The sequence below is a fragment of the Lonchura striata genome, chromosome 6 (genome assembly GCF_050655825.1).
Source record: "Lonchura striata isolate lonStrDom1 chromosome 6, ASM5065582v1, whole genome shotgun sequence".
In the NCBI taxonomy this organism is placed as follows: Eukaryota; Metazoa; Chordata; class Aves; order Passeriformes; family Estrildidae; genus Lonchura; species Lonchura striata.
The window spans coordinates 12,246,072-12,272,362 of NC_140708.1; the positions used below are offsets into that span (position 1 = coordinate 12,246,072).

The following is a 26,291-nucleotide window of genomic DNA, read 5'->3' on the forward strand; positions in this document are numbered from 1 at the left end:
TTGTTGTTGTTTTGTTGGGTTTTTTTTTGCAGAGTCACAGAAGAATTAGGGTTGGAAGGGATCTCTGGACCTCTTGTCCACCCTGCCTGCCAAGGCAGGCTCACCTGAGCAGGTGACACAGGAGTGTGTCCAGGTGGTTTGGGATGTCCCTAGAGAGGGAGACTCCATGACCCTCCTGGGCAACTGTTCTGGTGCTCTGCCACCCTCAGTGGAAAGAAATTCTTCCTCATGTTGAGGTGAAACTTCTTGTGGTTTAGTTTATGGGCATTTTTACATAAAATGTTTTCATGGGAGGAATATTTCTTCTTAACGAAAAAAATCTTCTTGTCAAGAAAATCCCAAGGTTCCCTGCTTTATGGGACATGTTGGAATTGCTCTGTCAGTATTCAAGGGATTTGATTCATTGAGATGAATGTATTCTACTTCAGTTACTTGTTTCTGTTGTTCAAGGGCATTTCTTTTAACAGAGCTCAGTGGAACAGCATCAAAATCTGAAATCAGATCAAGACACTGGTTCAAATCCCAAACTAAAATTTGCATGTAATTTTCTCATTAGATACAAATATAAATTCTAGTGGCATTTCCCACCATCTCTGCAGCTAAATCACATTTAGTGGCTCCAGGCATCTGAAATTAGAAAAGGGCTTCTCTTGGGCATTCTCATTTTGGTCACTGGCTGTAACACAGTTTGCTAAAGGGCAGGCCATCACTTCCATTGCAGTAACTCATGTCATGGATAGTTCAGGGTGCCCTTAAGCAACCCTCATTTTTCTAAATTCAGAAAGCATTTCATAAAGCAGGGGTGTTGGTAACTCTGCATTAATGACTGAGCTGTGAAAGCTGCTTGCAGAGGGTATTTTTTAACCGCCCACATCCGCGATAGAAACCCCCATAAGGGCGTGGGTTTATGAAATGCCATGAAATATTCTCAGTCAGTGGTGCTGTAAATATGGGCAAGAGCAAACCAGAGTTTGGGACTGGCTTGTCCTGCTGTGCTGATTCATGGAACAGATCCAGGACATCCAGCAGCAGGGAAGGCTCCCATGGGCTGCCCAGAATTTCCCTTCCCCTACTAACACATAGGCACATATCCCTCTTTGGATAAGGTATAAAACTGCTGTCAGGACCTGTAATTTCATTTCAGTTTGGGTGAAAAACAGGCTGACTAGATTAGTTAGACTCTTTCTGTCATCTTCGTGTCTGTGGTTTTCAATCTGGAGAGCGAGTTATCTTTTCTGGTCTTTATCTGCAAGTGCTGTAGGCACTCATTCATTAAGAGGTGGATTTGAGGTCCTCTCACCCCCTCATCCCCCCTTTAATTTCTTGAGTCAAGTGTTAGTGTATTTTGATTGCCATTGTTTTTTCTGGCTTGGGTAAGTTTTCAGAGTGGAGCTGTACTATTTCTCCATAACAATATTGATATCTCAAGTATTTTTAAAAGTTTCCTCTTCCACAAAAATTTAAACAAATGAAGTATCTTCTAACCTGCAGTAGAATTGAGTCTTCTGATGGTGGTTGTATTTTCAATTGTTACATATTTCCCTGCAAATAAAGTGAAAAACAAACAGGGTAGTGCAGGGTTTTGATCTGTGACTTCAGTCTGGTCTTTAGCACTGACTGATGCCCAGCACATCACTGAAAGCAGAAAGCCACACTTGTGTGTTAACCTTTGTAGCAGTATCTTAATCAGAAATGGTGACTCCCATAAATACCATCTACAGCAGTACCTTAGTGACAGCTGGTGACCCTTGTATATATCTGGTCGGTTGTAGGATTGTCAGCTGGCTCATTACTCATGCTAATCCTAGAAGAATTTTTGCTTGCTGTGGAAGAGCTGCCAGGTATGGTTTTAATGCCCAGCCTTGAGAAACATTTTTACAATATGGTTTAAATGTCATTTTGGGAGCAAACTGCATTTGCTCTGAAATAAATTTTTTCTTTATTTTTGGTGGGCACATTATGTTGATGCAGTACCTTGTTTCTTTACAAATATTTAAACTTTTTTCTCTGATGACTTCAATTCTGCTTAATGCTCGTTTCTTTCTTACTAAGCTATGCTATTTATGATTTTCTTTTTAGATAATCTGAAGGGATGCAAGTCTAGGAAAGCTCTTCTCACAGAGGGAGGTGGTGTTACACCTCCCCCTCACACCTTTCTGTTCAGGGACTCCTAATCAGAATTTGTTCTCTTTGAAGTGATTTGTTGTGATTTAAGGGGGTCTGTCTGAAAGCTATAGGAAACTGGTGCTACTGCAACAGGTGATGGGATTTTTGAAGGAGAACATTTTGGCTTGGATTTTGTTTTGTTTTTAGTGTATGCACCAATTCTGGGTGTTCCTGGAGCTATAGGTTAAGGTATGCTCATCACTGATTTTATAAAATTTGCGATGAAAGGTCTGTTGTACTTTATTGATGAATGTAAGTTATGTAGGTCAACAGTTTGAAGGTTTTGTTTGTTTTCAAGGTCGGTATGTCCTCTTCCCCTGAAACAGGGCTTGGCAGAAAGGGAGGGCTGGTTGTGGTTGTGGGTTCTAGGGAAATCTGATCATGCCACGTAGGATGAGGGAGCACTGGCAATGGACTTTTTAGAAATAAAGTGAGAGGGAAGCCAGAGTATTGCTTAAAAATTGGTGATGCTCTCAACAGGCATACTTGGAATGGTGAGAGAGTTTGGATTAGGGAATTATCATGAAGGAATAAAGGATTATAGTATCACCTTTATACTGGGAAAAGAAATGGTGTTGTCTCTGTTATATTCCTGCATGTCAAACTGTTAAGGCTACTGAGTTGGGAGCAGGCTGTTGGTAGTGAATATAACCAGGCAATGAACCAAAAGTCTGATGTGGGTTTGTTCGTTATATACTTATTTCATTTACACTGAGTTAAGTTCTTAGATCATGTCATTCTTCACAGTTTAACATTTGTTAGCATATTTCTGGATGCTCACAAGAAGTATCTTATGAGAGGGAGAGATGCAGAAGAATGAATCATCATGGAGGTTTGACTGTATTGCAGAGAAGTAACACCCACAATAATGAGTTCCAGAAGGCAACTTATCATATTTCAAGTGTTTACAATATGTGTGTGTTTACACACACACCACATTTGTATATATACACACATGTAAATAATGTCTTAAAATGCATTTTCACAAATATAACATGTATACATTCTCATGTTGATACCCAAGAAAGTGTGGTAAAACATTGTTAGTTTAACCAGCCTAAGCCAACTCCCAACACTGGCATTGAGTACCAGGCTATGGTTTTATTCTTCAGGCCACAAAGTGCAGCTGCATCTGCAGGGGAATCTCCCTCACCTGTGCAGGTGAGAGCCTGAAATTGTGCAGCAGAGGACTGGAGCCAGCACAGTATTTACAGTATTTAACTTTGTCTTCTTCAGCTGCTCTGTGTAAGCTTGCAGTTGTGGTGAGAGCCTTCTCCCAGGAAAGGCTGGTGACACCACACGTTGGTGCTTAGCTGTCAAAAAGAAGTTTGATACAGTCTGCCAAGCCCTAAGAAAACAAAGAACCGTTTATTGTTCTATGTAATATTTACCCCATGCAGTTTTAGGGCTCTTTTCACAGATTAGTGTATAGACTCTGGTTGTATATATATATAAAACTCCACTTACTGTTTTTCCTAGGTAGTCCACAAGATGGTAGTGCACCAAAGTCATGTCTCTGTCTATCATGCTGCATAAAAATTCTATCTAAAACTCATATCAGTTCACTGGCAATTCAACACACAAAAAAATAGATTGTGGGTTCAGCTAGGTTAAGTAATATATTTTGAAAGTAGATATGCTGGAATTTATCTGGGTAACTCCTATTAATGCTTGTCATGCAGTTAAATACATCAGCTCAAAAGGCTCTGTGATCTCTGAGATGGATTCCTATTTTATGCCTTTGGGAGAAAAGCTTACAGTTAAGAATTAAGCTTCAGGCACCTGATGGGACTTTGAGAAGTTACTGCTTAATTTCACTTTTCTCACTCTTGCACACTCTGTGTGTCAGAACTTTAATCAGTAAATATTTGTGTTGATAAACTTTTAAATTTATTTCTTTTAATATTCATCAAAAGTATTAATTTTCAAAATATTCCTTAAGTTTCCCAATACCAAGATGGGTATGAAAAATTTCATAGGGAATAACTTTGCTAATTTCTGTTGACTGCAACTTCCATTTGTTGGGGAACCACTACTGATCACTCTGTGTGCTTACAACTTAGTTTGTAAGCATTGTTGTTCTGGGATGGAAGGAATGGATAGATGTAAACCCCTCTGCTTTCTCTTGTTCTTCTACACACAGGAACGGTCCTGTGGCTGCTTCAGCTGATTCTGGCTTTCTCATGAGATTCCAGTGAAGTCAGCCAATTTTTCATTGGTGTTCTGCCTGTCCCAAGCCCAGTTCTGGCTGCTGTAATTGTGCTGCACAGGTTTACTGATCCTTAGTGCAGCTCTCCTGTCAGATCCATGCATGATTATGCTTTAGGTTGTTATAGAAGAAAGGAGCCAAATTCTTTCCTTCACTGTCTGTACCTCTTTGGTCTTCAGGAAGACACGGTTTGGTTCTTGAGACTGTTTACAAGTGGAGGAGGAGTCCTGTGGTACTAGGAATATAAGGAGAGTAATTCCTGATTAGTTATTAGAAATCCAGGTTACAGGTGCTCTCAGACTTGCAGCACCTGTGTTCCTTTTTGGGCCTCCACTGGGTCTAAGGGGCATTGAATTCTGTCTAACCTGGATATGGAGAAAAGGAATCCCATCTTCTTAGTGCCTGGAGTAGCTTTCTGCAGCAGCTCTGATTGCGGGAGCAGCACGGCCATGGGGGATGCTGGTGTGAATGGTCCCAGGCTGCTGCCTGCACTGCTGAGCTGTCAGATCCTGCTGTCCTACAGCAGCAGGTCCCACTGAGCCTTGCCAGGGCTGCCCTCTGGGGCGCTCACAGGCACTGCCTCCCTCTCAGCACTCGCATTTAGCTCAGCTCCTCCAAGCAGCTGAGCTTGCAGTTGTCCCCTGCAACAAGAAGAGGATTTGTATGGGTTGGACAGGGATGTATGTGCTGTAGGGAAGCTTTTCCACAGCCTTTCTTTGAGCTGCATGGGAGCAGCAAGAGGGTGCTGTGCTCCACAGGCCATTCAATGGCAGCAAGTTTTTAAGTTCTTGAAGTGCTGGAGTTGCAGGTTTGGGGGGATGAAATCTTAGTGATCCCAAAGCCTGTGGACAGGCTGTTGAAAGGATGTAATGATTGCACATATTACTACATGAAGAAGAATGCTGATTTCTAAACATGCCAGAATGTTCATAATTTTAAGGAAAAATCAAGAGATGGCTGATGGACAACAGAGCTGGTTAATAAATACCAGTTTTTGTCTCTCTGAATAGGTGATAGGTGGATTAAATGTCAACTTTGTGGATCAGGTTAGTGTCAGGTGTCAGATACTGTGTAAGCTTCCCTAAATTTATTTTTTATTTGTTAGATGTTTTTCACTTTGACAAATCTATTAAACCACGTTTGGCTACAACATTTGCCTGCCAAGTCTAGTTTTAAAGTAAAATAGTTTTTTTCCAGCAATTGAGGCACAAAATAGTCTTTAATGAAAATAGCAACAGACACTTAACTCTAGCCCTTCCAGCCAGATGTCACAATAATGTGAACCAACAAAATGAAAAGTCATTTTTCACAGGTATCTTAAAATCTGTATTGACAGGAGGTAGTTGGTATGGTGTGTAACTTCCCCATATCCTTCATACATCTTTTTGAAGACTGTGGTAAAACCAGCTTGGTTTTGTTGGGATTTTTTTTTTTTTTAATGAACTTTGCTCCTAAATTGGGTGACATTCCTTACTTTTGGTTAATTTACAGTGCCAAATAGAAGTATTTTGTTAATGTTGTTGTTCAGGGAGTGTGCCCCCGAGGTGTATTTTGACATGCTTGACTCCCTTTGCTGCCTCTTGACTGCCTATGGCTTCATCTGTGCCAGGTATGACCCAACCCTTTGCAGCTGCCAGTGTGGACAGTGTGTCCTAAAAGCAGAGTGATCCAAAAAGGGAGGAAATGTTCTGCTTGGGGCCAGGTCTTGAGTGGCTTTGTTGCAATCCAGTCTCTGCTCTCGCAAGGGCTTTGCAGAAGCATTCAGTATGTTCTTGACTGAAGAATTTTTTGTTTTTTGGAGACCTTTGCTTCACTTTTATTCATTTATTCATTTACTTATTTCAAGGGGCCCAGTGCTTGCCTTCTGATTCTAGGAACTGTATTTTCATCTGCACGGTAAACAGGTGACCTGAAAATTCAAATACTCCATCTGATTGGGTGAAGTCAGCCTTTCACATTATCATATGCATAAAACATAGTGGTAGTCACTGGGCTGCCTGCATTTATTAATGTGTCTCCTGCATGGATTTGTACTTGTGCTATAACTTTATCCCCTGCCAAAAAGAGGATGATAAATAATGCTTTGGGTTTATTCACAACTTCCTTGAGAAAGATTTAAAATATGAGTAAAACATGAAGCTGTTGCTCATCCAAGTTGGGTGAGTTTGTTTTAATAATAAAACAAAAAACCCAGCCAAATACATTGTCTTGAAATTTGAGCTGGAGAGAACTAGATTTATTCACTTATTGCTACAGTGCTCTTTTATGAAAAGAGTTTTAAATCCCAGTGATGAAAAGAACTTTATTTCTTGCTTTGATGAAGCAAATAAATCCTGAGTTGGATTTATTAATTCCAAATACAGAGCTGAAGTTTGCTGTGTCTTGTGATCCATGATGGCTGAAGTTAGGCTTGTGGATTCATATTGGAGAAGTGAAGCACATGGATTTAAAGAGATTGGAGTGGAATTGCAAGGTTCTCTTTTGCACCTGAGGGAAGACCTAAGGTGTAACCTCAGCAGTAATCTACTCAGTTATGCTGTGCTATGTCTCAGCCTACTTCTGTTTCCACACTTGTTTTTTGTTGATTTGGGTTTGTTTTTTTGGTTTTTTTTTAATTGGTATTAGCATCTGGTAGCTTTTGCAACTATGAAAAGACAAGTCTCAAACTTCAAGAGAATGGTTGGTCATTATAAAAAAACTGCAGCACCTTACCATAAGTCTCTGGAAGCAGCTCAGAATGATTTTTTTTCCCCCTCAATCATCCAGAAATCAGATCATTGTGAAGCAAGAAGATTGTTTATGGAATAGGGGACAAAATATATCACTTTACCTTTGGAAATGCTTAAATTCCCTTTCTTTTAGACATATTGTACTTTGCTGCCTCTTTCAGCAGGTCATTGGGAAAGACTTTTCAACTTTAAGGTGACTTTCCAGCTGGGTTGTATTTAACTGATGATTTTAACGATGCAGGCAAGTTTCAGCCCCTTACTGGGATGCTGCCAGACCCCTGGATGAGGGAATATCTTGTTGCTCTTGCCTCTGCCAAGCTGTTACTAGCTCCTGTTGTGTCATTTCCAGAAACTCCAACTCAGTTTTGTCCTGAAATAAATGAGCATTCATTTGTCTGTTGCTCACCCTTTCTTCTGTAATGCTATTTGCAAATGGCTTTCTTGTCCTGGTGGCTTTTCTGGGAACATGCTTTTAGGCTTTACTTTGCATCAGTTACTCAGCTATTACTTCATTTGCCTCAGTAGAATGACTCCTGAGTTGTGGAGTAAGATCAGAATTGCATCCTTTGTCCATAAAAGCATTTAAGAATTTCCAGTGATTTCAAATCCTTTGCGAAGTTTGACTACTACTGAGAAATACATTGTACTCTTAGGCAAAAGATGAAAATCAGTCAGTTAAATCAGAATTGGATAAAGCAGATGAAGTGTAAACATATATAACTCTTCTTTCCTGAAAGGCAAACTGGGAAAGATTAAAACCTGTCTTTCTTAATCTCGTGCATTTCAGTATTTGAACTGAGCCTTGGTGTTCTGGATTTATTTACTTCTTTGCTCAGTAACAACAGTTTAGAACATGCAGGTATTTCCTAAATGTACTTGCTCACAGTTCAGTATTATGATCAGAAAATGGGTAAATAACACTGGGAGTAGTTTGGAAGAAGGAAAACAAAGTTATATTTCTTTGTTGACTCTTGATTTGAGAAGAGCTTCTGTTTCTCCACTACCCCATGTCCTACTTACTAAAGGAATGTAAAATGAGAATAGGTCTAAATAGTAGCAAAAGAATCACTTCTTGTGTGAGGGGAAATTACGTGGAGTAGATCTGTACAGCTTGAAGAGGAATGAATAAAGGGGAGTACGGTAAAGGTGAATAAAATGGTGCCTGACTGGAGAAAATGAGCAGGAAAGAATCAGTGGTGGTTTTATACAGCTTTAAGGAAACAGCATTTCCATGTGCAAGGGTCAGTTAAATTGTGAAGCTTTCTGCTGCATGGGTGTGAATGCAGAAAGTGTCTGTGCTTCCAGCAGCAGTTCCTGCTCCCAGCCTTACTAGCTGCTTATCTCTGCATAGTCACATCTGTCACTGGAGCCAGGTACCAGTTCACTCAGCCCTGCACAACCACAGACCTTGAAGGTGCTTCTCAGGCACCTGAGCCAAAGCCCTGCATCAGCATCAGGCTCCCTTTCCCTGCAGAGTACTGGAGGCTGCCATCCCTTCTTGTAGGGAATAAATTAGTAAAGAATTTTTTTTAAATTGGTAAAAAGTTCACACAGTTTTGTATATTTGTGTGTAAATACTAAGATAAGGTGTATTGATTTAAGAAGGCTGTAGAATAGAAATTACATTGTTATGAGAGAGATTGAATTAGAAATAAGTTTTAATAAGTTTTAAAATTTAACTTTACAAAAATATTAGATATTTTAGAGAATTAGAACTGTGAAAGATACATTGTAGTAAGACTACATGAGAAAAAAATATAAGTGGTTAGTGTCAGAAGTAAGAGTAACATTGTGTAGCAAAGGCTAATAAGCGAAAATCATTTATAAAGTATTGTAGCCAAGAAATAAGTTGACTTCTAATAGAACAGCACTGAGTTTTACTTCTGCTATGTCTTACCTTTCATCAAGATTAATAATAGAATAAAATCTTTTAAAATGCCTCTCAGTTACCCTGTCTCTAAAAAGCTGAGAACAAACCAGCACCTTCTAGACAAATGGAGAGTTAAAAAGGAGTACTTGCTTTCTTATGCCCATGGTAGTCCTTCTCAATTTTTCCTGCAACAGGATCCTGGAGAAGTTTGTCTTTATTACCTCTGGTTCTAATCCTAGACCTGCCAGGTAGCAGCAAGTATACTCAGATTTGTCTTTTCTGGCTTCCTGTTCTTCAGCCCTTGGTCTTGCTGGATTCTCTCCAGTAAAGCCAAAATCCCACCCCAGCTTTTTTTTTTTTTTTTTTTTTTTTTTTTTTTGTCTTTGTTGTAGCTTATGTACTTCAGGTTAAGTAGAAATGGACCAAAAGTAATTTTTAGAGAGGCAAAATTCTTTTTCAAGTCCCTGAACATAGTGTGGTCTCCTGGCCAGGCCTTTCTGAAAGGAAGGACATGCTAGGTAGAGGCATATAGATGAAATCTAAACCATGTGAACATGGTTCCTATTTCCTTTCTTGGAAAGAAATTTTGGAAAAAAGTGCTATCTGGCTGTTTCTTGCTCTCCCTTGATTTAAGGTTCTACTTTATGCCCAAAGAGATAGCCTCAAAATTTGCTACTCATCAAAACCATTTGTTGTAAAAAGGATATAATTCAGCTAATTCCTTTTTTGTTTGTGATGTTGATAATGTTAATTGTCCAAATTTTTAAATAGTTTGCTGAAACCCCAGTTCTTTTGGTCGCCACATTTTTGCATAAGGCTATAAAACTGTCCATAGAAGCATGGCTTTGGGAAATCTGTTTTTCCCTGGCAAATTATTTTCATTGCTAAGAAAGATGAAAGAAACAGAAGTATTTTGGTGCTTTGGAAATGAAAGTTCTGGAGAATTTTAGGTTTGTGCTGCTGGGTCAGATTGCTGTAGTAATAAACTGTGTCTATTATAATTTTAAAAACAGCTAAATTCAATAATCTGATCAATATGCTTGGGTGCCTACTCACCACATCTGGGCCTATGAATCTGATGTTTTCCTCAGCAGACTTGATAACAAAGGTGAAGAACATTTCTGATTTGTGCTTGGAGTTTAAAAAAGAAAAAAAAAATGAAACTTATTCAGTACCCCACTGTGCAGCTTTAAAGATTCTTTAAATAGGAGACCTTTTCAGAATGGGGTCTCTGGTATATATATTTTTTCTTTCTCTCTTTCTCTCTCTCTCTCTTTTTCTCTCTTGCTCTCCTTCTCTCCTTCTCTCCTTTCAATACAAGTTGTAATTGGAACTTCTTAAAACAATTTTGATGTGTCAAAACATCCCATAAAAAGCATCAAAAAAAGGAACGTAGAAATATATTATTATTTTCCTCTTGTGGGTCAGGCAGGCAGGGATCTCTTACCAGTTCTGGTTGATAAATCCTTGCTTCATTTGACTTAATTTGTTGCACTTTTTGCTGTCACCTATGTGCTTTAAGGCAGTAATTATCTCTGGTTCCACAACTTCTATTTAGAGAGCAGTAGAACTTGGAGCACAGTCCTTTGTAGGTAGACTTACTTTCTCTTATCAGGTTCTTTGTATTATCTGGTAATATTGACTGTATCAGTAAATTGGTTTTTTCCTGTACAAGACAGATTGCATTATTCTGAATCTCCATAGGTTTTGACTTCAAAATCCCCTTTGGGCCTTTGCAGTTTCATGTAAGTTTTTTTGTTTTTTAATTTAGCCTCAACTACTAGAAATTGTCCCAGTGAGAGAAAAAAGATCTGTCCAAAAATCTGCCATCTGAAGGAGAACATTGAGGGAGGGCTTCAGCATTACTCACTGTCATCTTTTCTAGATGACTTGAAGATTACCCAAGCACAAAATTGAAAATTCACCTTCCTGTTTACCTATTACTGGGCTAATTAATTTTAAGTAAAATTTTAAAAGTGCAAGGAGCTCTTATTCCATAAACTCTCTCTGATGTTGCTGTCACTGTGCTTTGTGGTGGGGAGATATTGAAGTACAGAGAAACACTTGTTCTTCCTACCTTTTATAACAAAATACCTACAGTTTTCCACAGCACTTCTGCTTTTCAGTTTGTGTGTAATTTAACTCTAGTTTCCCAAGGAAATGTAAGACTGTGCAATCATAAAAGACACTTTGAGAGCCACAGGGACTGTGTCAGAGGACAGGATGCTGTGGTGGTTCAGTGATGTGGGCAAGGACCAGGGAAGGGCTGGCAGGGGAGCTCTGGCAGGAGCCTGAAAGAAACACCGGGGACATAAAGCTGGTGTGCAAAGAGTGCTGTGGAGACACATCACCCACAGGGAAATGGAAAATCAGACTTAATCAGCTCTGCTTTTCAGGGAGCAGCTTGTTTAAATTTGAGGCTTTATGCAGGATTTCAGACAGTTTATCTGTGGTAATGATGGAATAAATTCATGTGCATATCTGACTGAGTATGCCACTCATGGCACAATGATTTCTTTTTTCTTAGGAATAAAAGTGTGTCTTTCAGAGAGATTTCTAGTCATATCTTTCATGTCCTGGCAGGACAGCCCCTACTCCAGGCAGCATGACAACAAGCTGCCAGAGAGCTTTTCTTTTTTGCCATGTACAGCAGCAGCCAGGCTTTGTCAGGAGGTTGGGCTGTCCTGGAGCTGGCTCCAGCAGCATCCCAGGAACTGGCACACACTGGTGCTGTGCCAGCTGTTCTCTTCTGCACTGAGCCTGGGCTGCTGAGACCTCGTGTGCTGTAAAAACTAAAAAGGACAGACATTTCTGTGAAATTTTGGAGGGTGACACTATGTGTCTGGTGCTTAAAACAGGTGGGAATGAGACTGGAGGAGTCTGTGGGGTGGAAATCCAGCTGGAAGCAGTCCACAGCCTTCCCTGACACTGGTTTGTACTGATGATAAATCTTGGCTGGCACTTTGGAGTTGTTGCAAGTGCTTCTCTTTCCCTTGACCTATCCTTGTGTGTGAACCCAGTCGCTTCACCACAGAATATTAATATCTTGCTGAGGCAGATAGAGAGATGCTTCAGTTCTGTGGGTGGGCTGCTTGTAATAGCCATGTCATGGGGGCAGAGGTTTCTGCCCTTTCCAGAAGAGACAGAGACAGCTCAGAGAGAACACACTGCAGCCAGGGTGCTCCTCCTGCCTGTCCAGCAGCAATGGAAATCTCTCATCTCGTGTACTTTTTTTGTACTTTGGGGTTTCCATGGGTGTTGTTGGTGGAACACTGATGAATATTCCCTTCCTTTTTACCAGAGTTTACATACCTAACCAGACCTGTGGCTGGTGCTAATTTTCACTGCTTTGTTAACTCAGAGAAAACAATATAACACATGGCCCCAGGCCTCCAGTAAGAGAGGAGGGAAGGGGAAGTGGTGGCAAAAGGCATGTTTTCTGCCCTGGTCTCAGTGCAAAATAGACTGTAACCTGCTACCTTTTTGAAGCAGAAATTAAATGGTGAAACTGAGCTACAGAAAATAAAATTGCATCTCAGTTTTTATTTTATTAATCGGGTGCATACTGCTAGTTTTTATTACTGCTGATAACTCTACTATTTGTTTTGAATTAATGGCAGAATGGGAGATGTCTTCATAACAATAGGAATTCTTGTCTGTGCTAGTCTGTCTGCAAAGGAAATCTATAGGTTTAGTGGTTTGAAAGCAAAGGCATAGAGAATAACAAGATTACATCCTGCTTTCATTAACAGCCCAGGGTTGGAGCTGCAGAGTAGGATTTTCTTGAAGTGCAAAGAGCCAGTGTGCCTTGCTGTGGGTGTGAGAGTACCAGCAGCATTTTGGATCTTTGAGTGCACTGGTGAGATCATGGTTATCATAAAGGCTGTTATCATGATGAGACAATTATTCAGCCTACACAGTGGGAGCCTGTGAGAACTGACTGATTCTGATTAGTGTCTCTTTTTTATTTTTTCTTTTTTTTGTGTAAGTTTTTCATTTGCTGTTCACAAACACAGTTCTTGTGATGCAGTCAGAAATTTGATTTTCATTATCACTGTGTCTGTAGCCTCTGCCAAACTACACAGCTACTCAAACTGCAGCTGTAATGGATTGTGGCCTCTGTAACTTGAATATTTGTTAATCTGTCTTTAGAAGGGCAGAAGGGCAGTCTGTGACTACCCTTCAGAATATACACTGTAACTCTAGAAAGCAGCTCTAGAGCTAAAATCAAATTTTAATAATTTTGCTGCTTTTATAAGCTATGTAATGTATATTTAGAAGAGATGCGTTATCAATTACTCTGATTTCTCTAAATAGCTGTAATTTTATGTAGTGGTTTTGCAACTTAATGCCAAAAATGTGGCAATTTCTCTAAAGAGTCCATATAAAGTCTTGATTATGTGTGTGCTGTAAAACAGAGCATTCTAATGTGTAAGGAAAAAATGGTGCCTAGGACTCCTGTGATTTCCAATGCTTTGGATTGGGCTGGAATGGACCTTAAGGATCATCTTGCTCTGAGCCTTCTTCATGGCAGGCAGTGATATGAGGCTGATGGGTTCCTTGTAGTTCCCTGAGTCTTCCTTTCAAAAACTGGGGGTTATGCTTCCCTTTTTCCAGTCAGTGGGAACATCACCAGCCCACCTGAACTCCTTGAATGTGGTGGGTAATGGCTTAGGAACTTCAGCTGCCAGTTCCCTCAGGACCTGCAGTGGCATCTTATCAGGTCCCATGGATTGTGCACCTTCAGGTTGCTCTGATGGTCTCAGACAAGGTCTTCTCCTGCAGTGGGCATCCCTCATTCCCCCAGCCCCTGCCTTTGCCCCCTGGGACTCGTGGGTGCAGCTGGAGCATTTGTTGGTGAAGGCTGAGGCAGAACCTTGTCGAGTACCTCAGTCTTCTCCATGCCCTGGGTAACCTGGTTTCCTGTTTTCTTCCAGGGAAGGCCCACATTTTCCTAAGTCTTCCTTTTATCACCAACATACCTATAGAGGCTTTTCCTGTTGCACTTGATGTTCCTGGCCAGGCTTAATTCTGTCAGGGCTTTAAATTTCCTAACCTGATCCCTGGCTGCTCGAACAGCTTCTCTGTATCCTTCCCAGGCCACCTGTCCTTGCTTTTGCCCTCTCTACGTTTCATTTTTGTGTTTGAGTTAATCCAAGAAGTCCTTGTTCATCCACTCAGACCTCCTGGTGGTTTTACGGACTTCCTCTTGTTGGGATGCATCACATCTGAGTTGGAGGAGGTGATCCTTGAATATCAGCCAGCTTTCCTGGGTCCTTCTTCCCTCTGGAGGCTTTATCCCACGTAGATAAATCTCTACCAGGCAGATCCCTGGAGAGGCCAAAGCCTGATCTCCAAATCTTGCTGTGCTCATCCTCACTGCTCTAAAGATCTTCAACTGCATTTTCTTTAGAGTTCATTTATGTGCCTGTAATTTAGAGCAGACTTCTCAGCATACTCTATGCTTCTATATGGTTTATTTTGTTTAATTTCTCTTTCTTTTTAGACTTATGGAATAAAAGTAGATTATTTAAGTTCTATTTTTGATACATAAATACCTTTTTAAGACTTTCAGACTTGCCAGAATAATTCAAACACATTACTGTTCTCTTTTGATTTGAATCTTCATTTGGAGCTCTGCTTCTGACAATGTGAAACAGCAAATGGTCATAGATTTTTACATTAAGAAAATATATTTCTAACTGCCAACCTTACTAAAGTATACAACAATGAAATCAATAAAATAGTTTTGTTCTATCTCAGTAAGGCTGAATTAAGAACAGACTTTTGGAAGCTGGGAGAGCTCTTGATACAGTGCTCATAGGATGGTCGCTAGCAGCACAGATGTAAGAATGACCAAGTGGATCCTAATATGTATTTTACAAAGGAAAGTTATAAAGTTTCCATTCTGGTCCCTTACATGCTGTTGCAGAGTTCCCTTAACGTTAGAAATTCTCATAATGTCTCACCCAAATCTGGTTGCTGCAATTGAAACTTTCTACTACTACTATCCAGAGGAATGGGGGAGAACAGACAATTTTCTTCTGTGTTGTGTCAGGGTTTGATGGACTCGAGGAGTATTGCCATGTTCCATCAGTCATCTTTTCTTCAGGCAAAAAGAGGAGGTGTTTTACAGACTTCTGATTGCTCTTGTTGTTTCTCAAACATCCTTATCTTCCTGGCAGCAGGACAGCAGAAGTCAGTCACTGTATACCTGTGGATTTGCAATACTAAATGGAAGAGAAAGGTGATTTCACTGTGCAGCCTATCCCTTCTGCACTCTACTCTGCTGCTTGTCTGTTGTCCTGTGTTGAACCTGCAAGGTTTTATACCCTGCAGACAATGCTAAAGAAGACTCCTTACTTGTCTAGCCTGTGAAAAAAAAAAAATTCTCCTTATTTTCATTTAAATTCATCAGTTTTGGTTGGGTTTTTCTGTCCCACAGCATTCCTCTGGTCTTACTTGTCATTTTGGTCTAAAGTTTCACTTTTGAGCATGCACATTCTTCTTGTAGTTTCATGTTTGCATTGGTAATAAACTTTTCTTATTGCCCAAATCATTAATAAAACATTGGAGAGAAGGACTCTTGGAGAACAGCCATCCTTTTTGACAATGAATGTTAATATCTTCTTCCTGAGTTCAGTTACCTGGTCCCTCTTGGATTAATCTAACAGTCTTTCCATCAATACCGTGTTCCTTACCTTGCTTATGAGAACGTCAGGTACAAGTACTGCTCTTCTCCAGTCTCCAATGCCTGTCACCTTTACACAAAATAAAATTTAATTAATTTTATACTGTTTCCTCTTGACAGATCCAGATTGATTGCAGTTCTTCCCATTAAATTCAGATGGTTACAGATTCAGATACAGGAGATCTCTAGGACTAGAAGTTTGACCACACGAGTGTACAATTTTATTATCTCCTGTTTTTTGAGTTTTCTTTTCCCACTCTGTTCTTTCAAATTTGGTACTAATTTGGTCTTCAACAGTGTTTTGCTATCCTACCTGTTTTCCAGGAAGTCTCAAAAAAAACCCCCCAAAAACAAAAACCAAAACCCAACAAAAAACAAAAACCAAACAAAAACAACAACAGAAAACCAAAACCAACCAACCAAACAAACAAAACCCCCAAAAAAAAAAAAAACCCAAACAAACCCAAAATCAAACTCAAAACATCAAAAATCCTAGTGACTGGAATTTTATCTTAAGCCTATATAATTTCCATGTCCTAGCATGAGTTACTGTTGTTGTGTACCCTTGTTGTTAGCATCCATTTTAGTACCCTTGGAGCTTTCTGGGCAACAGTTGTTTTATGTTTTCTCCTGTTCTGCTCTGTGAAGTATTGATTATTTTAAGTTTAGGTTTGTTAAACATTGTAGTCAAAATTTATCCTATCTTTAAAAGGGGAACAATGCCTTTATCCCTGAACAGAATTTCCCTGCAACATTCCTCCTTCTCAGCCCTTCCACAAACTGGTTTAAGATAAAACAAATCACAGGAGCAGAAATTGTAAACTACTAAAAAATTGTTCAGTTTTTATGTTGGTTTGCTTCCAGTCATCTGATTGTACCTATTTTGGGGGGAAAAAGGAAAAGCCAAGAGGGCTGGTGGGGGGAGAGAGGCAAATGAGCAATGTTCAGTGCTGGCTGCTATTTGTCTTTGCTCAGAGTGTATGGATATGCAAGTCCAAAGCTATTTATTACTAACCACAGATTCAGGGAAGCATTCAGGGTTGTTTTCTGCAGAAGAGCAATTTCAGAGTTAAAGCAATAAATTCTTCCCATCTCCAAGTGACAACTTTTTCCTAGAAATGTAGTGCCTGAAATAGGACACAGTGATCCAGATGAGACTCAAGCAGAGCTGTGGAGGAGACAGAGATTCCTTTCCTGTGTCATCCAGGCTGTTACTTCTGTGTTTACATCCCCAATGTATAAACTTGTGTTGATGTAGGTTTGCCATGCCATACAAACTAAACAACTCCCTCTCCAACTTCATCCTCTGCTGTTTGCTGTCACCCCCCCTAAAGCAGGAGGGATACATTCCCTCCCACCCCTGTGTTCAGCTCACAGGCAAATCTGGGCAGGAATTGCCACATTCTGTTGTTCTGAATAGGGCACTAACATTACCTGGGCTTTCAGGCATCACATCAATGCACCTACTCTGTGATAATTATAATTATTATACAGGTAAGTGGGTTTTTTCATATGCTCACTTGCTCTTGCTAGGCCAAGAAAGAATTTGGCCTCTTATGAATATTAATAGCTTTATGTGAAATTTATGAAGAAACAAAACATTTCTGACTTTTTTTAGTGGCAGTGATTTTTATTTTTTTAAAATGAATCTTTCATAGTTACCTTTCTTGTTCCAAGGGTTTCTTCCTGCAGGATTTTAGTATCAAAGTACTAATGTCTGGACATTGTTGTTTGGTTTGGAGCTTTTAAGTTTTGGTTGGGTTTTTTTAATAAGGTAAAATATACATGTCTGTTTCTAAAATGACCCTGAGGGGGTTTTTATAATACTGGTTGTTATTTCAAGGAAACTGAGAATTTTCACATACAATTGCTTCAAGTGTAACCTTGTAGAGTTTATGACTGGTATATGAATTTAGTTAAGAGAAAGTGAGGAAAATGTCACCTGAAAAACATGCATTTGGTACCCTTCTGCCTCTTGTTACTGATTGCTAATGATTCTGCTTTTTTGCATTTTTTTCCCTGTAAAAGTCAACTTACTGCTGCATGGAGCGTGCAGAACGCTTAAAGCACTAAATCTCACTCGGGCAGCATGTTGAGATATTAATGATTCCATGACTTAATTATGGAGGCAATCCTTTGGGAATGAGGCAAAGATGGTCATTTCAACATAGGAAAAGGAATAATGAATAATTAAAGAATCTAATTAAATGAGTTTCTTATGCTGGAGTGGGTTGGAGGTTTCTTTTTTTGCTTTTATATTTTCATTTCAAATGTTTCCTTAAAGGATGAGAAATTGTGTGTATACCAGCAGGGACTAGCGTCTCCACTGAACATTCTGCACTTAGTTTGGCTAAAGTGGGAAGTCTACAGTGAAATTCAGAGTGAGTAAATATGTTCTGTGTGCTTGCTGAGGGAGCCTTGGTCCTGCACTCAAATGTGTCACTGATCCTTGGCTCACATGTACCTGTTTTCCTTGTCCTAGGAATACTGCACGTTAGTAGTAGATTTTTTATGTATCCAGGTAGTTCAGGGAAATTTAAAAGGAAAAAAAAAAAACACCTACCCTACAAACAAGCCAAGGAGCCATTTTTCTTACTTTCTCATAATTTCTGCATTTCTGCACCACAGAAGTTTAACCAAACAAAAGTTATACAGCTGGAAGTCTTGGGGCAACTGGGAAATGCAGGCAACTTCAAATAACCTTTCTTGTGACCTTTGCAGATGGGTCCTTTGTTACTCTTGCTCAGCAACTTTTTATTTCAAAATAAAACAAGTAAGCTGCTCATTATGTGCAGAGCTTGGCAATAGGAAAATATGTGGGCACTGGGTCACTCAGTGCAGTTCCCTACTGTTGGCAGTGGATGGGGGGAATAACCCATTTCAGAAGGTGATAAAGTGCTGCCTTTGTCCAAAGTTAAAAGTACCTTTCCTTTTGGGGCTGTGTCATGGTAGGGAAGGTTAAATTATATTTTTGTGATCACAGTATCTTGCTAAAGCAGAGAGACCTACTACCCCTGGATACACTTTGTGGAAAGGCTCACTTGGTCAAAATGCCTTTTAGCCTAAAGTATATACTTCTAACTCAAACCTAACAAATATCAAAGAATACTAATTAAAGGGTACTGGAAAATTATCTATTAACTACAGGCAAAGGTGTTTCATCTATTTGTGACTGATGCCATCCCACTCTGTTTGGTAGCTTCATTTGCTTAAGCACATTCACTTCCTGGCACCTTTTGCAGGTTCTGCAGTGGTTTTAAATAAAGCTTTTTGTGTAACTTTTATTATTATGAGACTGCTACTGCTCCAAAAACGAGACAGCAGGCGGGGGGACTTGATGCTGAGAAACTTGAAATACCAAAAAGACATTTTCTGCTGCTGTTTTGGGTTATTTTTAAACCACTCTGAGACAGGGAGTTTTCCATCTGAGATGAGCAGGGAATAACTCATCTTGTGTCTGTTTGGGGACTGGATGTCCTGGCAGAGGAGCTTCTGGGAGCCACCTCCTTGATACCTGCTCTCCTTATATTGGAGGAAACCCCAGCTCGGGCCCAGTGTTCACTGGATGTGTGAGCAGATTGCTTTTGTGTGTTGGAGCAGAAGTTAACAGATGCAGCAGTGATTAATTGACCACTCAGGGTGAAGTTTGTAGCTGAATCATAAAATCCTGATGAATGGCATTTTGTGTTTCTTTTTTTGAAGCTCACCAGGATGGGATTGATCCTCCTATCATATCTCAGACAGCGTTCAAGTTCTGCGTGTGGGAGTGCAAAACTGATACCAAGCCTGCTTTTGCACTTATTCCTACATATACAGGGGTAGCTTTTCCTGTCTCTGTTGGTGTCATTTGCAGACACATCTAACTAAATTTCCAGATCAAAACTCAGTTTGGTTCCCTGTAGCACTGTTCCACTGACCTCCTGGTCACCCTACTGTGACTTGCAGTAGCTAAGAGGTCATGGTGAACTAGGCAAAGAGAAATGATGAAAGTAGGAGGTTAATATTCTGAACTTAATATTCTGACTATACAGTCTCAGAACACCATTGAGTAGTTCCAAGTGAGGGTTGAAAACTATGTCACTGTGATCTAGTGTTAGTTTGGGATATAAGTTCTACCCCTTAAGATGTGTGAAACCAGTTTAATGCCATTTCCTAGTGATCTTTGTCAGCACCCCTAACACATTGACACTCTACATGAGAGTTTCAGTCCAGGCTCTAGTGTGGTGTTTGAATTGCAGGTAGAAAAAGATTTTTTAGAAGTGCATGCTTGTGTCACTTTCAGTGGTTCCAAATAAATACAGATTTTAGCGATATTATTCTAGGCAGAGGACGAATGGAAAGAAAGTTTTTGGTGTGTTTGCTCTGCAACCATTTAGAGGTTTTATATATAAAGTGTGAAACTCTTACCAGTGTTTCTTGCATTGGATAAATTTCATGGCCTGCTCAGCAGTACCATCCACAAACCCCCACAAAATCTATCTTGCAATTAGTGTGCCTCTATAAATAAGATACATCATTACCTTTTCCTTAGTTGGTTATTAGTCAGAGATGAAACTCTTTACGCCATCTTTGCAGAAGAGTTAATATTATTTGTCACTGTGAGCTCCCTTTCTCTGTGTAACCCTCAAACAAAATCACCCTGTTTTGAAAGTCAGGGTTGGTGATCTGCAGTCCTGGGTGCTCTTCACTCTTCTGAAGTCCTTTCTCCTCTGCTGGTGCATGAGCATACTGCTTCCCTCTTCCACTTTGTTTGCAGGAGGATTTACCATGCTTGCGTGGTGGCCTGGGACAACTGAGGATTTATTTTCCCATTTCCCCTGCCCCTGAACCCATGGGCTGAGTGAGCCTTGAGTCAGCATTTGAGCTGTCCAGATATACTGTGCAGTCTTCAGGGCAAACAAGGACCTGCAGTAGTTTTCTTTAAAAGTCATGCCTCCAGCTTCAAGTTAAAATTCACAAACGTGTCAGCCTTCCTCATACTCTGGGTAAGCTGGACCACAGGAGGTGTAATTTCATCAGCAATGCCAAAACGTGTCATCCTTGCACAGAGAAATAGTAATTTTGCACTTCATTCTAAGAGCTTAAAAGTGTCTGCTGCTTTGATCTTGTTTCAGCTCAGAAGGCAGGTGATGTGTCTGGAGAGGCATATTCCATGATTTTCTGTGTGGGGGTTTTGGGGTGGTTTGGTTTAGTTTTGGTTTTTGTCATGGTGGTTTGTTTGGACATGGATTTTTGTTTGCTTGCTTGTTTTTGTTTTTATAATTGTTACCATTTCTACTTAAATTTCCAGCAGGAAATTTAAGTAGAATTTAAATTACTTAAATTTTCAGCAGGAAATTTAAGAAGGTTCATTTAAGAAGTACTAAGCCTCTGGCCTTTATCACTGCATCCCTGAATTTGTGTCATTTCCAAAGCATTTTTAAGCTCTTGTAATTAAAGAAGTCAAATAAGAAATAGAATGCAATTCAGTACAATTCCAAATTTTATACTGTAAATTCAAAGAAGGTAAGGGGTTAGCACTGTAAAAGTGGTGTGTAAAATGCAATTTTAGTATTTTCCTGCTTTTTAGTGTAGTGCATACATCCCTTTCTGACTGTCATGGTCCCCAGTTTCTTTGGGATTGTTACTGCCAAAATAGAGTTCTGTTAGAAGGAGACGGTGGTGGGAGAAACTCAATGCAACAACACAAAAGTGCCAAACAGCCTTAACCTTTCTTATTTTCCATTCATTTGCTACTTAGTGACCTTAATGTTCTGCATGTTTGGAGATGGGTCCATCCTATCCTGGACATAAAATGTGTGAAGAGGAGCTAAATAGAATAACTAGATGCTAAACAAGCTTTTAGTCTTGTTTGGTTTTGTTTGTTTGGTTTTGAGATACAAGGCCTGCTAGTCTAACTAAAGAGCAGATGAATCTTAAAAGACTCGTGAGAAAGTTTTTTATGGTTAACCCATTTTTAATTTTTTTTTAATTTCTTCTGCCTAGTCTTCTCCCTAAATGCTATTTTTATGAATTGTAAGTCTTGTTCTAGTAAGTCTTGTTCTTCTTTATTTCCCCCTTCTCATTTACATTGCTTTACTCAATCCAAAACAGGGCAATAGTGGCATTTGTTCTGTACCAGATAACTCAGAAATTAAGAATATAAGAGTAGCTTAATGACAATTAGGTTTACTTTTCTCCATGTGTTTTCCTTTCCTTGCTCTCTGCTATTTCTAGTCTACCTATTTTCATCTTTAAGAAAACGTAACATACTTTGTTTACCAGTAAAAGTTCTCACAGTGACCTTCTAGGGCTGTGTGTGATTGGAAGCCTTTTTGGATCCATAGTGATCTGAGAATGTTGAAGGTTTCTGTGGTGGTCTATCTTACCTAAAACCCCTCATATTTTCATAATTTTTTTTTTTATTGGCATTTTCTCAGTAAGCCAATATTTTTGTGAGTCTCATATTTTTTTTTTCCTAGTGCTGTATAATTTATTTTAAAAAACTGTAAAAGTGATAGTGCTATTTTCATTCTATTAGCTGCTGACAAACTGATGAATTAACAAGTAATCAGATTGTGAACACCTTTTCCTCCTATAACTTTCTGTGTTTTTTCCAAATCCATCTCAATGTTATATGCTAATGCTGTTTTGCAGTCTCTGGAATCTAGTTTTAACAGTGGGACAAGCATCTTAACCTAAACCAAAAGACACACTTGCAATTGATATAATCACTTCCAGACATGATTATTGTGACTTTGTGAGTAGGTGAAGCTGAGTAGACATTATCCTTGTACTAACAGAAAGTGTAAATTTCCCAGTGTTCAAGTAAGATACAGTTTATCATTCTTTATCAGGACCCTATGGATTGTGCTGAAACACTCATTGGCATTTCATTAACTTTGTAATTAAGGGTGAAATCAAATAGCTTAATTATTTTACTGAAGTCTGAAAAGAAGCACTTAATGAAGATTTCCAATACCCAATTCCCTTGAAGTGAGTTATGACACATCTGGCATGAAAACCTTCACACTTCATCCAGCTTTCATCTGGCAGTGCCCCATCACCTTGCAGGGAATGGTGCCACTTCTCCATTTCCCCAAAAGCAGGAGTTGTACATATACAGTTGCTTTTCCACAGGAGTCTGAATCTTTTACTCACACTTTTCTTGTTGCCTCTTTTCTGTTGGAGGCTATCCCAGCCTACAAGCTACACAAAATCTCTCTAGTTAGTATCTGTCCAACTGTAAGGGATCTTCTTTTCCTCCACTGATTTTTTTTTTTTTTAATCATAGCTAAAAGATAATTTCTCAAAATTGTAGCTTGAAAAGGCATTTTTCTCTTTCTAAAATCTAATTCTGGAGAAGTTTGGACGCTGTAGTTCAAGCAGGGATTGTAATCCACATAATAAAAACATCTGCATGTTATGTCCAATTGATTAATTAGCTGAAAAGATCCTTGGGATGAAGCAGTCTTGGCTGACAGATAAAATCCTCTAATTTATGCATATCTCAAGGGATTGGGTGAGTTCACTTATTATCCTTATTTCTTAGCATTTTTTCTCATTAATAAAAGCTTGGGCTGCTTTCTACCTGCACCGAATACAACCTGTACGCACAGGGTAGCACTTGGGCATTGAAGCTGGGTATGTGCATATTATTCTCCATGCCAGCATTTTTAAAGGTATGCTTCAAGTATTTTAAATACCTAACACTTGATAACGCATTATTTGTATTTTCATTTAATGAGGTTATTTAGGCATAAATTACAGGCTTGTATGGTTAAAAGGCTTATAGGACGCCACAGGATTAGCCAGCAAGCGGTGAATGACAGCAGCATTCACTTCAGCTGTGGCTCAAATAAAGTTGGTTTCCTAAGGCAAAGACTCATGAGTCTTTCAAATCCAGATGGAAATATGCTGGGAATAAGAGGGATCCAACTCTATTGAATTTTGTTGAATCCACTTTCAGTTCTGGTTCTGCTGTATTTTCTAAGCACTTCCATGCTAATAACTCCGTCAGACAGGGGAACTAATGTCAACTTTGTTTTACAAAGATCTGAACTTCCAAGAGGATAACTGCCAAGGTCATGCAGGCAGCTTGTAGGCTAGAAAGTAAAGCTTTGGGTGCCTTTTAAAATTGTTTTAAAAGGCACAATGCAGTCTTCCATTTCCCACCAAAACTTCAGATCGCTGTCCTTCTTGAGGTACTTTCTTCAGCCCCCGTGAATCAGCAGCCTGGCCAGCTGCTCTCTCTGGAAGGGCTCTGGTAGTGCTGGAGCAGAATCTCCTCACTGCTGCCTTTGAAGAGCTGGGCCAAAATCCTGGTGCCTGCCTGAGCATGGCCTTTGACAGCTTGCAGTGGTGCCCTGCAGTTCCAAGCTTGCTCTGGGCATCCTTGGGGCGTTCTCTTTGCATCTTTAGAAATGTGTTTATTCGGGTCTCTATAGAACATAGAGGAGTGGGAGCTGCCTGCTTCTGGTTCAGATCTAGGCATTGCCCAAGTGCAGCATTCCTCTTCCCACAGCTTTCCAAAGGCAGCATTCTGTGAGGCTTCAGAAGTATTCCAGCCGTGGAGGGGGAGTGTGGAGAGTCACATGGTGGTGTGTCGGCACAGGAGCTTTGTATGCACTCAGAAACAGTGGTTTTACTGCATCAGGGAGAAAATCCCTAAGGTCACACAACCATGGCCTCCATCCTTGAGCATTTCTTAAATATCACTCCAAAATAAACAACTTTTTGAACCTGGTTTGTTAGCTTGTGAACAGGAGACAAACAGTGCACTGTGTGCTGCCCTTTGGACAACATACAATGTGTTCAAAGTAGTTTCTGTTTTGGAGATCTAAAAGATTATTTTTCTTTTAGCCATGTTACGTGAAAACTAAAGCATGTTGCTTGCTTGGGCCTCAGCAACCAGAATTCAAAAAATGTCTTTCAAGTTCAGGGGAAGAATATTTACAAACGTGTGAGACATCTCTGGATTTTATGTTGCCCTGAGAAGATTCAGCCTGATTTGGCTTATTGCACTTCAAATTTAAATTTAACTTAATTTTTACAACAGATTCTGTTTTTGTCTTTCTGGAAAGAAATGCGAGTACCATGTAAAATACACTGGTTTTGCTTGGAGAGACTTTTGGGTTTTATCTGAAAGAAATCAGACTCCCTTAAAACGCTAACCTTCATCACAGTGAAGTATGCTGCTAGGAATACTGGGAAAGGTTAAAAACAGCAGTGTTGAGGCAAGCTGCTGATTGTTCGTATTTGTGCAGAAAAAATATGGTTCCTTATTTACTAGATGCTTGCTCTGTGTTCATCCTAGTAAAAGATCCTCCTGCAGGCCTTAATACTGCTGCTATTTTACCTCCCCTAATGAATATTCAAAAGCTGCAGTCATTGAGGACTCAGGTGGCAAAAATAGTAAGATGATTGAAGCAAGCCTTGACATAAAAGCCTAAAAGTACATTTCCAACTACATGGAAATAATGCCGATTTCCCTTCCTGACCACGTAAATGAACAGTGCCAGAAAATCTCCCATGAATTAAATGCCTGTTTCACACAGCAGTGTGATTGCATCTTTCTCTCTGTATGATGTGTTGTAATAAGTATGTTTTAAAAAAAAAAAAAAAAAAAAGGGAAAAAAAATACAACAGGGCTTTCTGTAATCCTCTCTCACAAAATGTATTGGATTTGAAAAATCGGTATAAAGAACACACTGTTAAGATATGGCAATGCATGCATTGTTTTCTACATAATGCAGTCAGAGTCTCCGTGGTAAAAAGAAATTTTTATTTTATTTTTTTTGTCACCATCAGCAGTTAACCTAAAGTAGGAGCTGCTCCATTTCATTATAGGTTAAATGGCTTACTATACAAAACTAGCTGAGAGACGTACAACGCTAACACTGCATTTTTTTAGTAGGTTTTAAAAACATCCTTGAAGATCAGTGAAGAAAAAACAATGCAGCATATGTTATTGTTCTGGAATTTTTTTTAATAGAAAGAGCTCCTTTTCAGCATTCCCCCTTCAGAGGAGTCACTTAGACACTTCCAGCTGGTGGCAGGGGATACAGCCATAATACAGCTTTCTCTGTCCCAGCTGTCTTTTTCATTACGTTAAATGCATTACGATGGCTGCACTGCTTTACAGAGGCTCAGGTGCAGAAAGGTATAGGAAGAAATCTGCAACTATGTGTTTTTATAGTGACTGCAAGCTTCTGCGAGATCTCTGAATCCTGAATGTGTTCCTGGCTCTGGTCACAGACCTCCTTCCAATCACTGGAACATTTGCTGTGAGGGCTGGCTAAAGGTGCCCGAGGAAATCACCTTTTACAAGGGAGCATTGTTGTAAAGGATTTTTAATGCATTATGGCTCATGCAGCATCACAGTTAAAGAAAAACAGGGATTTAGAAATAAATGCTGAGGAAGAAACTGAGAAAAAAAGAAAACACAGGAAAAGATCCCGGGATCGGAAGAAAAAGGTATCTAGATCTGTGCCAAATTCTGAACAGGGATTCTTTTGTTTTAATTTTCTTACCTTGCAATTGTAGTATTAAAAGCTTGTTCTTGCCTGTAACTTGGTAGCAGTTGAAGTAAATTGTTAACATTGTAAAATATCATTTGTAACCACGTCTGTAGGGTTTGCAAAGCAA

General features: G+C 39.6%; 1 protein-coding gene across 29 annotated transcripts in view; it reads left to right on the forward strand.

Annotated features, from left to right (window-relative positions):
• Positions 1 to 26,291, forward strand: part of ANK3 (ankyrin 3) — a 336,993-nt gene that overhangs the window by 118,933 nt on the left and 191,769 nt on the right. For 17 of the 29 annotated variants that reach the window (XM_085583160.1, XM_085583153.1, XM_085583155.1 and 14 more), the window contains exon 1: positions 1 to 26,120. The exons of 4 other annotated variants lie outside the window; for them this stretch is intronic. In XM_085583160.1, coding sequence (XP_085439286.1) covers positions 26,007 to 26,120 — 114 coding nt within the window. In that variant the 5' untranslated portion in view covers positions 1 to 26,006. The remainder of the gene's footprint in view (positions 26,121 to 26,291) is intronic. 8 more of the 29 variants (XM_085583154.1, XM_085583182.1, XM_085583177.1 and 5 more) reach the window with 6 other exon arrangements.